This window comes from Canis lupus, chromosome 5 (genome assembly GCF_003254725.2).
Source record: "Canis lupus dingo isolate Sandy chromosome 5, ASM325472v2, whole genome shotgun sequence".
In the NCBI taxonomy this organism is placed as follows: Eukaryota; Metazoa; Chordata; class Mammalia; order Carnivora; family Canidae; genus Canis; species Canis lupus.
The window spans coordinates 13,594,591-13,607,014 of record NC_064247.1 but is presented as its reverse complement, the minus strand read 5'-3'; the positions used below and the strand labels follow the sequence as shown (position 1 = coordinate 13,607,014).

General features: G+C 36.4%; 1 protein-coding gene across 10 annotated transcripts in view; it reads left to right on the top strand.

Moving 5' to 3' along the window:
• ARHGEF12 (Rho guanine nucleotide exchange factor 12) overlaps window positions 1–12,424 on the top strand; it is a 151,101-nt gene that overhangs the window by 74,660 nt on the left and 64,017 nt on the right. For 7 of the 10 annotated variants that reach the window (XM_049109866.1, XM_025465217.3, XM_025465214.3 and 4 more), the window contains exons 4-5: window positions 537–593; window positions 11,969–12,067. Coding sequence is in view for 5 of the 10 variants with exons in the window: in XM_025465217.3 (XP_025321002.1) it covers window positions 537–593; window positions 11,969–12,067 (156 nt within the window). In the remaining 5 variants the exon portion in view is untranslated. The remainder of the gene's footprint in view (window positions 1–536; window positions 594–11,968; window positions 12,068–12,424) is intronic. The other 3 variants (XM_049109869.1, XM_025465215.3, XM_049109870.1) reach the window with 1 other exon arrangement.

The window sequence follows — 12,424 nt, the reverse complement described above, 5'->3', positions numbered from 1 at the left end:
TGGATCTCCATTAAAAGAGAATTCTTTATTTCTCACACCTAATTTTAACATCATGGGGCTCAGAGGCTTTTATTTATATGATTAGTTATAGTCTTGCTAATGGGTTTCTGCCCTGTGTTCATATAATTATTAGAGTCTTGTTAGATTGGCCTCCTCTGTATTACTCTGCTGTGATGTGCCCATGTCCATAGACAGATTTGGTGAAGCAGTGTGCAGTGCTTCAAAATGAGGTTATGACAACTTTTAATGTCACCTCAATGATTGTCAGACGATATATTTTGTAGACTATTCACGTGTTGTTTTGTTTGAACATATTTTTATTGCACTGTCTTTTCTTCGATAAATCTTTAAAGTATGTCATTACTTGTGCTGTTCGTGACTGTTCTAAGTGCTATCACCTGTGATGTTCATACTTTGTGTTTGCACGATTTAACTTGATCATGATTCATTCTTTTTCCCCCCCATGAATTTTTTTTCCCCTTACATTGGTCTCCATATTTTCTATATCTCTCTCCTTTTCTCCCGCTCCTGTGCAGATAGCTCCTCCAAGAAGACAAAGTCTAGTTCAGAGGAGAGTAGATCCGAGATATATGGTAAGCTAATGTAGCCAATTCAGCCTTGCACCTTTGGAGCTTGCTTCATGCTGTTTTTTGTTTTGTTTTTTTGTTTTTTGTTTTTTGTTTTTTTAATAACTGCAGCCTTCCTTGTGTCTGCTCTGCATGGCATGGCAGGGAAAGGGAGCCTGGGGTTTTACTGTGGCTGCAGCTGGGGAACTGAAGGTTGCTAGAAACTAACATCGTAGAGTAAGAGTAGGCCACATGACCCATCTTCTCTTTCATCTTGCCTATGATGGGAAAGTGATGATGTCTCATATGTTTGAGTTGGGCTCCTTCACATAACATAGGTGGGCTTTGAATTCTTGTCATCTTCTTCTCGTGTCCCATTTGCCAAGTTTGGGTCATGTAGGATTTTATGGCGACCGGTCTTTCCCTCTAAGTGTAGCACTGGTGTGACTTAGAGGTGTTAGCGTTTCATTGGAATTTTTATTGGATTTTTTTCTTTGTTTCTCTTTATTGGCCTTACCGCCTGGAAATGCTGTTTGTATATGATTTATATACAATAGCAGAAATATCTTAGTATTTTATTTCTGTGGCTTCCAGAGTTTGTTTTTGCCTTTCAGAAGTTTCCCTGAAGCTTATTCTGAATGGGAAGATGTTAAAATGATACCTCTTCAGAATAATTTTCACAAAGAGCAGGTTTAATCTGAACAGTTAACTTTGGCAACAGATGATTGAAACACTAATATTTCTAGACTGTGTTCTGTCTCCCAAAGATAATATAAACCATGTTTGTGACGTTCATACATATTTTTCTCTTTCCTTTGCACAGTTTCACCTGCCCTCTTCCCTTGTTTTGGCATCCAATTAGTGCTTTGAGAAAAGCGAATAGGAGAAGCACTGCTTGGAACCATGACTTCTAAAATCATCTCTGAGAGACTAATAAGTTATTTCATTTTAAAAAGATTCCAAATTTGGCCTCAAAGGAAAATCAGGTCTTCTCTAAAAGAGCCAAAATTCTACCAAATGGAAGTTTCCCCAGATGTAGCTATTTCCTAGCCTGACATACATGAAAGGAAAAAAATACATGAAAGCACCCCTCCCCCTACTTGAAGACATTTTATAATTTATATCTCCTGACACTTGAGCCCATAGTATCACATATTTTTTTAATATTATGAGACCTTGGTGTTTGGTTTTAAACCAGCAAATGCTTCTGTGTTAAATAAATATAGTTCTCTGCTTTGGTTTTTGTGGCCAGTGCCTTTTTCTGTGTAGTCAAACCTTTTACAGTAGCTCAAGACGAAATGTGTACCATGCTGTATGGCATGGCAAGTTTGTGTTTTCTTCCTTCCAAAGTACTTGGCTCCTCGTAAGTAAGAAATAGCTTCTGGATTTCTCAAGACTCTGTCTTTCTGTTCTATATAAAGAGCTTCCTATGGTTTATTCTCTCCTTAGGAATGTGAACACTATCTTTATGGCTCCCTTCTTTTCCAGTAGCCTTTGCAATGTTATATTTCACCTCCCCCACCATTTTCCTAGATATGTGGTATGTATGCAAAAGCTTGCTGTTTGCTTTGGATGCCAGGATGTTTGCTTTGGATGATAGGATGATAGGTATGTATGCAAAAGCTTGCTGTTTGATTTGGATGTTAATATTTCGGTGATAGGAATATTAACACTAGTTCAGACATGCCATTCACTTGTTAGTAATAGAAACATTTTAAGTGGTAAATGGGGAAATAAGGTGTGGTTTCTTCGTATGTTTGTTTCTTGTAAACCCTCGAAATACCTTTTTTGGAAGCTCATGAGTCCTTAAAAAGCACTTATAAAAGGGATGACTTGATCAGAACAGAGTTAGCATGCACACTGAAATCTCTTTGACATTACAAATATTTTATCACCTGTGTGAATAGATTTCCTCAGACTAGTTAACAGAGAAGAAAAACAATCTCTAGGGAGTAAAAAAAAAAAAAAAAGCTTAGAAATAATGGATTATGATTGAATAGAGTCATAGTGCTGACATTGCTTTAGTGTAGGATCTCTTAACAAGCCCGTTTCTGACTTGAGATTTTACATCATCTTGGGGTCAAATTCACTAGCTCAATATTTAGATAAATGCTAGTTCTTCACTTACAAATGATTTATTTTGAATCTTCCTAGCTGTTTTTAGAGCTGTTTTATGAGATACATTTACTTTGCTCATTTTAAAAGAAAACCAAGTGTCTGTTTTGTGTTGTTCTTCTGTTAAGTTTCTGCCCAGTGCAGTAGATCAGTATTTATTCCATTTCTCTTTATTTTTCCCTCTATACCTTTTGGAATCTGTTGATCACCTGCAGATCATGTTTCTGATCTACAATTTTAATTATACTTAATTTTCTATTTTTTTCATGAAAATCATAATGGAGAAATTTTGTGGACTTTTGTGGAATAGGAGAGAGTTAGCGAGGGAATTTGGAGTTTGACTGCAGCCTTTTCCTGCCTTCTGTCTTAGATTCATGAAGAGATTCTAGCTGATAGTATTATGTACAAAAAAGCTATGTCTTTTTGAAACTGTTTTAATCTGCTGGGGTTCTTATAACAAAATACCAGAGACTTGGCTTAAATAACAGAATGTATTTTCTCTCACTTTTAGAGGGTAGAAAGATGAGATCAGGGTGCCAGGTTCTGGTGAGAGCTCTTTCCTGGCTTGCAGACAGCTACCTTTTTGCTTTGTGCTCACATCGTCCTTCTTTGGTGCAAGTACATGTAGAGAGAGAAGTCTTTCTGGTGTCTCTTCTTATAAAAGGACACTAACCGCATCATGAGGGCCCCATTCTTTTTTTCAATTTTTTAAAAAACATTTTAGATATTTATTCTTGAGGGACACAGAGAGAGAGGCAGAGACACAGGCAGAGGGAGAAGCAGGCCCCCTACAGGGAGCCCGATGTGGGACTCCATCCCAGGACTCCAGGATTATGCCCTGAGCCAAAGGCAGATGCTCAACCACTGAGCCACCTGGGTGTCCCAAGGGGGAGGCCCCACTCTTATGACCTCATCTAATTCTAATTACCTCCCTAAAGCCCTGCCTCCAAATACCATTACGTTAATATTAGGGGTTAAGGTTCAGTGTGTAAATTTGGAAGGGGGCGTAAATAGCAGTCCATGGCAGAAGCAAACTGCTAATACTTGCACATTCCTGGTTTTCTGGAATATATTCCTTCAGAATATATTTTTTAAAAAATCTTACCTTTTTTCAATTCAGTTTTCTCAGATGTATAAAGGTGAAAGTCATCAAGCTCTTTCTGCTTTCTTCAGCCTGGCAGAGAGCATTCTGCAGCATGAACCTTCTAAGTCCTCATAGATCCCTCGCCTCTTAACCTCTTGAAGTCTGACTTCTGAACACATGCTATCTGGAAGGTGAATCAAAAGATCCTGCTTGAAATCTGTTAACTTTTTCTCAGTTCTCACCTTCCTCTGAACAGATTGGCAATGCTGATGCCCTTTTTTGGCTCCTGTAATATTACATCAATCTGGTTCTTTTCTCTCTGCAACTGTTTTGTCTTTTCTGTACTTGGCTGCTTTTCCCCTTTTATAGATGGAGGCATGGCCTGCGTTTCTGTCCTTGATCTCTTCTGCTGTTTCCAGTCTTATATTTTTAACTGTTTACTGAATACTTCCACCCTAACCATCTTTCAAATTCAGAATGACCAGTGTGAAATTCATCATTTTTCCCTGTGGCTAGAAATCCATCTTTCTCATGATTCCCACCATTCTTTTCATGGCACTGCCTTTCTGCCATTCCCCTTGTCTTGGTTTCTTAAAGTTTTCTCTGACTACTGCCTTTCCCTGTCCTCAGCGGTTTGCCAGGCACCATTGATTCTACCACTTTCTTTCACTTTAATTTCACAGTGATTCCCTTCCCTTTCTCCATTAGATATATTTTATTAAAGTAAGGATTTGGTCATTCACTTATGAGGCAAGTACAAATGGTTAATTAAGTTGTGCTATAATTTGTTTCTGGTTTATCATTCTCTCTTAATCCACTCCTATTACTTCTACTACCATTTACCTAAAGGCACCAGCCGCTCCTCCACATTTTCCCTTTCCAAATATGGCTTGGGGGTTCTTTCTTTGCTCATGCCATTCCCATTGTCTTGAATGGCTTACCCCCTATAACTCCCCATCCTACAAGGCCCAGTTCAAATACTGCCTCCAACACAGGACTTTCCTAGGTTTGCCCCCTTCTCTGTTGTCTGACCTCTGACATCCTGCTTTGTATCTAGTTATTTGTGTTTCTACCCATCTTTGCATCTCCCACAATGCCTGACACAGCAGAGGCTCTCGTTAAATGAATTTTGAATGAATGATTATTGATATTAGAGTGAAGCATTTTAGTAAGGAGAACTAATAGAATACAATGTTGACTCATCTTGATTGGATTTTTCTTCTCTTCAGAAAGATTTTAAGGTATAAGAAAATGTAACTTAGAAAAGAGACTTGCTGCTGGTAATAGTCTAAAAGGATGAAATCAGCCCACTTGGAAGTTAAAGCTTCCTCTTGCTTGGCAGCATTGTACATTTAGAATCCAGAAGCTTCTTAATCAAAGGATTATCTGAGGTCTTACTCATAAAACATGTATGTCTGGCAGCAGTTTAAAAATGAGCTGTTTTTATGAGGTTGCACATGGTCTTTTTCCACACCCTTCCCTGAAGCTAATTCTTGAGAGGTGAGACTTTGAGAAGTTTGGTCATGTAATAAAATCAAAGGTGAAGAATGACTAGTGTGCTTTCACTAGAATGAATGTAGTAGGGAAGGTTCAGTATGCTGCCCTGTGTATTTAACCTTCCATTTTCAGGAATTTGCTTTTTGGTACTGTCGCTGTTGTTTTGTTTTGTTTGTTTGTTTTTTCCCAGGAATGTATCATAGTGAATTCTGAGAGTATTTTCTCCTCTTTTTCAAAGTACCTTTTTATGACTTCTTCTCCCCACTCCAAAGCTTTACAAAGGCTTAATTTCTTTCACTTTCAAAATACCATCCTTGGTAATTATCTTTTGAATAAAAAACAGTCATTTTATGTTGGTTTCAAATACCACACTGTCATAACAAGGAAAAGAAATGTCCTTTGTTAGAAAGAGAATATAAAATTTAGGAAAGGATAGTATTTATATAAACTTTTATAGAACATTTTTACTTCACCAATGATATGAAGCATGATATCTATTATTAGCTTCCAGGTGAAATAGCATAATCCTTAAAAGACAGGAAATAAAGAAAAAATGTATTTTTAACTAGAGGAGTTTTTTTAGGGTAGAAGAATCAGATTGTTTTAGTTAGAAATTAGGCAGGGCAGTAGGTTAGTGTCCTGAAAGTATTTCTCTACTTTGCATGGTTTTCAGGACAATGATTTTACTTTTTCCTAAGAAGTAATTGAGTATGATTAAAATTTCCTGTATATAAAATAAACTCAAATTTTACTTAGTAAATATTCATTCAGTACCTCTTGTGTGTCAGGCACTATGACAAGGGATAGAGAGACAAAGATGATAGGATCTGCACCTGCTTTCTAGAAGTTCACAGTCTAACACAAAAGAATTTTAATAGATTTTGGTAATTACATGAGATATGCAGTTACCAATACTCCATATGCCCTTACAAAGTAGACAGTTGTGAAAAAAAAAAAAAAAAAAAACTCCTATGGCACTAAGAACAATGAGAATGGAGAAATATTACCATGACCAAGTTTTAGGAGAGGTTGTTCCTTATCATTATCTCATTTGTTGGATACTCTGCCTGTCTTCACACATAGTGCTTGGATACAGCTCACATTAAAGTGATTTGTGACCTTATAAAAACTCATATTCAGAGGTAAACACATTGTATGGTAATTCTAACAGACAATAAGTGATCTAGCAAAGCCAACAAACAAATCGTAGACTATACATGTGTGTAAAAACCAGGAAAAGTGAAAATGATGGAAAGTGTTGGCTGCATGGTTGGTTTTAATTAATAAAATGTGAAAATGGCTATTTTTGGAGTTAGGTAGGGCTTTACTTTTCACTTTATCTTCTTTCATAAAACATATAAAGCCTGTTATCTGTCCTATACTCTGATTTTTCATTAGATATTGCCATTGTCATAGACATTCCCTGTGTCTCTGTGGTCCTTTCCTGCCAAGATTTTAAATTCTTCAAGGGCAAAGATGTTTAGTAGTTTTGTATTCCTCACAAACTGCAGTGTTAAATAACTGGTAGACAGTTGTTCAGTGCAGATTTGCTAAAACAAAAAAGTAGTTTTTTGTTTGTCAAAAAGAACATTTCAGCGATGTGTTAATTTAGTCTTGTTGGTGTATCCATGATTTCAATGTGAAGTATTGGTGATTCCAGTGTTAAGGGTGTGAAAGGTGGAATTTATCCTCTGTGATGGGTTAAAACACCTTGTGGTCTATAACAAGTAGAACATTTCTCTCAAGGAAAAAAAAAACATTTTATTTTATTTTGAATGGGAAGGAACATAATAGATCTAAGCATTTGAAAGACTGGATTTCTGAATTTTGAATGGCATGACAGCTTAGTTTTTACTTAATTATAACTGCAATTCCAAGTTGATGCACATGGCATAGATTCCTACTACAAAATAGTATCATTAATTTGAAATATGTAGATTCTGAATTGGCTGTATATGTAAGGCATGTTTTCCTTTTGTATTGTTCTAGTGATTCTTATATGTTAAAGTACATCAGATTCTCAGATTAGCAGATAGAATAATAATAAATGGACACTATAGTGGGGTTGAGACGAGAAACACGAATAGTATATACACATAGCACTTTCTCTGTTTCCTCCTTTTCTTTGGCCTCATCTCCTTTTGATGTAGAGTTAAGAGGGAAAGTTATCAGGCTGGGCAATTTTGAATTATGGAAAACAGGTTTGCAGTATTTTGAGGTAATCCTACTACATTTACTCAATTTTTAGCAGTTTATTAGGTCCTAGGGCATATTTGCTAAAATTGACTTCTGTGATATTTTTCTCATAATGACCTCCCTCTCTGAGCTTCCATCCGTCTCTAGACTCTTGGCTTTTTCCCATTTTTATTAATTTACAAGCAATTTTAAAAATTTTCCTTTGGTGTCTAAACATTTGCCAGTTCCTGAAATTGTAAATGAGGACAGAGCCCCTACATTCTTGAAGCATATCATCTAGTGAGTGGATAAAAACAATAGGTATCAATTGTGAGTGATAATGAGTGAAAATATCAGTGAGGGTGACAAAACATGAGAGACACCTAACTCTGGGAAATGAACAAGGGGTAGTGGAAGGGGAAGTGGGCGGGGGGGGGGTTGGGGTGAGTGAGTGATGGGCACTGAGGGGGGCACTTGGCAGGATGAGCACTGGGTGTTACATTATATGTTGGCAAATTGAACTCCAATAAATTTTTTTTTTTAAATTGTGAATGATAATGATAGTAGGGGAGTAAATAGAGGGCACTGCCGGGCTGGGGGGACCTAACCTGGTCTGGGTATTTAGGAAAAGCTTATAAGAGAAGGTGATTTCTTTCTTCATACCTTCTTGCTGTCTCCTATATTCTAAAGTTGCCTTCTTAGAAGAAGCCCTGCTCCATAATATTTCCCTTCTCTGTTCCTTCCCCATCCAAAACTAATTTGCTTGTTTGTTAAAACAAAACAAAAAACAAAACAAAACAAAAAAAATTTAGACAAAGACGTAAATGAGGATTCATCTTTTTACTTTGCAGTAACAATAGGAGTTTAACATAAAAGTTTTTTTTTTTTTTCTCAAAGATTTTATTTATTCATGAGAGACACACAGAGAGAGGCAGAGACAAAGGCAGAGGGAGAAGCAGGCTCCTCGAGGGGGAGCCGATGTAGGACTCAATCCCAGGACCCTGGGATCATGACCTGAGCCAGAGGCAGATGCTCAACAACTGAGCCACTCAGGCATCCCTAACATAAAAGTGTTTTTAATTGATTTTTTAATTGATGGCGTGGTTAGATGAGTAATATATTTCTGAGCAGGTAAATCCAAAGGCAGTGTACCCCTAATCATAATAAAATACTTAACACTTATGAATCTTTATTTGTATTTATCAGGGATTAAGCTAAATACTTAATATATATTATATTCAAGTGAAATACACAAATGTACAGCATGCATAAGTGAGGGGAGTGCAAAGGAAGAGAGAGAAAGAGAATCTTGAGCAGACTCCCCACAGAATGTGGGCCTGACATGGGGCTTGATCTCACAACCCCAAGATCATGACTGGAGCCAAAATCAAGAGTCAGACACTCAACTCACTGAGCCACCCAGGTGCTCCAAAACATAGCAAACTCTTACTGCCCACTCTGCCTCCCTCATTTTTTACAAGCATCTTCTTATTTACAGGGATCAGAAAAATAGTCTATTTAAGAAGCCTAGTGGCTTAACACAGCAAACCCCGACATTAGAAACCTCTAATTCACTGATTTTCATTCAGCATAGGAAGTGGGATGGGAGAAGGATATAGTATGGGAAATACATATATTATGTTACAAGTATCTTGATTTTTATGTTGAAGTCACAGTATCTTATTTTGAAACTTTAAATAATTGTAAAGGAGATCATCAAATGTTTGTTTCTAAAACTGAATGTGGATTTTAAAAGATTTTGGTAAAACATTGTCCTTATTCTATTCTGAGTCTCTAATTCTGGGTCTCTAATTCTTATATTTATTGTATTATGTACCAGGAATTTATGAAGAATGCTTCCTCCTTGATTTTATGTATTATATCTATTCTAATTATAGTTTTCCCCAATTACTTGAAGGATGCAAGTCAAAGACTGAATTCTGTGAGGTTTAGATTGTCTTTCCTCTGCCCTCATTACAATGTACTATTTTGTGGGTGTGGTCAATTTGCTAATTCAAATACTGTTTGGTGTTTAGTAGTCTCTAGAATTGAAGGTTACTAATTGATGTGATGTGTTGATGTGGAAGGTCAACTTTCTTAGGTACAACTTACATAAAATAAGCTGTCCTTTTAAGGGTGCAGTTGGATGAGTTTTGACAGAGGAATGCACTCATGTAACCGTTACCTTAATTAAGATAAAGAACATTTCCATCACCCCAGAAAGTTCCTTTATGTCTCTTTGTGGTCATCCTCACCCTTCCTCCCCTTGTCCCTAGGCAACCACTAATCTGCTTTTTGTTACTATCCTTTAGTTTTGCCTGTTCTCCACTGGAATCATATAGTATGTACTCTGTTTTGTATCTGCTTTCTTTTGCTTATTAGCATGATGTTTTTGTGATTCATCCATGTTTGTTGCATGTGTTAGTTATTCCTTTTTTTCCCTTGCTAAGTAATATTTTATTATAATGGATGTATGACAGTTTATCTGTTCATCCGTTGATAGATCTTAGAGTTGTTTCTAGTTTTTGGCTCTGAGGAACAAAACTACCATAAGTATTTGTGTACCAACCGTTATGCGGACATGCGTTTTCATTTCTCTTGGGAGTGAAATTGCTGGGTCATGTGTAAATGTATACTTACATTTATAAGAAATTTCTAAACTGTTTTCCAAAGTGTTTGTATGGTTTTACACTCTTACCAGCAATGCGTGAGAGTTCCAGTTGTTCCACATCCTTGTCCAGCATTTGGTACTATCAGTCTTTTTATTTTTAGCCATTCAAGTTAGTGTATCTCATTGTGGCTTTAGTTTTCATTTTCCTGATGACTGCAGTTGTTGAGCATCCTTGCATGTGCTTTTTGGCCATTTGGGTATCTTTATTTGTTCTGTGTTTATTCAGATCTTTTGTTCTTTTTTTTTTTTAATTTATTTTTAAATAATCTTTATGCCCACATAGAGCTCAAACTCACAACCCCAGGATCAAGAGTGGCACACTCTACTCACTAAGCCAGCCGGGTGCCCTGAAATCTTTTGTTCTTTTTAAAATGTGTCCCCCGTTATTGAACTGTAGAGTTGTTGTTTTTTAAATATAATCTGATACAACTCCTTTATCAGATATTTGTATTATGAATATTTTCTTCCACTCTGTACCTTGCCTTTTCGTTTTCTTATCAGTTTCTTTAAAGGAGAGTGTATTTAAAATTTTGAGTACAATTTCCTAGTTTTTTTCTTTTATGGCTGGTGCATTTTCCATCCTAAAAGATCTCTGCTTACCTAAGATCTTGACTTTTTTTCCTATATTTTCTTATGAAGAAAAGTTGTAGCCTTTGTGTTTAGGTCCATGATTTTTCTTAAGTTAATTTTTTGTGTAGGCTTATGAATAAGGTTCATAGTTCGTGTTTTCTGTACTGTGATGCACTTATTCCAGGCTTTCATTTGTAGTAGGCTCACATACCTGTGACATTTCATTAACAGCAAGAAATACATGTATTCATTAATATGCAATCTTTAACATATCCTTCATTTTATACATCAGACTTATTTAAAAGCATTTACATAAAAAATGCTGTTTGTGTAAAAATCTTTATTTTGAAGAAATTTTTATTTTCTAATCATCACTATACTTGCATTATTTATCATGTTTTATATATTGATTTTTGGTGAAACACTTAGATCCTGCAAAGCTAAAGTATTAAATCTCTGGCTAACACAGAGTTCAGGATCTTCAGATCTTGATCTGTGATCAGACAGCCCTGGGTACAAATCAGGGTTCTGTGATGGGACATTCCTGTTCCTTTGGTTGTGGTCCTCTTTCTTTTACCTTGCCTTGACTACTTTTGTTTGCCGTTTGGTAGAAGGAAAACAAACTCTCCTGTAGAAATCAGGTAAGTACGTGAAAGGAGTGAAAGAATTGGTTGAGTTCAAAGGTTCTTTCTTGATCTTCTCTATTTTTTTCTCCTCTTTATTTTTTCTATGAGCCAATGCCTTTCTTGTCTTTGAACTTGTTCTTTCTCCCTTTTGGGAGAAGAACTGCCCATGCTCTGCAAGTACCTCCTTTCTTTATATAGTCTTTTTCTGAGAGTGAGATTGGATTTCTCTGGGGTTTACATGGGATGCTTTGAGCCTAATGTCCCCAGATGTTAGATTTTCTTGGGTTTAAACACCAGTGAGAGCACTCAAAACAGAGGGCAGTGGGGAGGATTTCATGTTACAAATAAATAGCAAGGATGCAAACAGGCCTTCCTTCTGTCTCCTAATACTTCATCTGTTCTACTTTGCCATAGCTGTTTTTAAATCTTGGAGCAGTTCTACTCTACCTGTCCAGCGAGAAACCAATATATATGACGCTTTGTGATATTCTTGCATTTGTTTTGTTTATGGGGTTAGTTCTCTGGTTTGTGATACTGGTTTCACATGCCATCTTGTGTTTCTCCAGATAGAATATAGTTCTTTACAGTTCGTTACTAATATGTCATTATGTCTTTTTCTCTCTCCCATTTTCTCTTCTCTCTTTACCCTGTGGTTCTTGTGCAGGTCTGGTTCAGCGTTGTGTGATCATCCAGAAGGATGACAATGGATTTGGGCTGACGGTCAGTGGAGACAATCCAGTCTTCGTACAGTCTGTCAAAGAAGGCAAGGCATTTTTAAAAAAAGTCTTGTCACTTGGGAGCAGAGTTAAGAATAGAAAAACTTAATGTCTATTGCCTAGAATAAAATAATCACATACATTATACAGGTCATAATGGTCCATTGTGTTAGATTGTCTTTAGTGTCATTTATAGACATGAATTCTCCCCAATTGATTTTCTTTGTACTTACTAGAAAGAAAACAGCCTTAGTTTTAGAAACTATATGACTCCTTGTTTGTGTTGCTTTTTGATGTATAAAGCAACTTTATACATCAAAAAGCAATACAAAGTTTATAGAATTTTATAGAAGTTTATAGAATTTTATTTCTTCCTGGCACCAGAGATATTTTTAGACCAGATT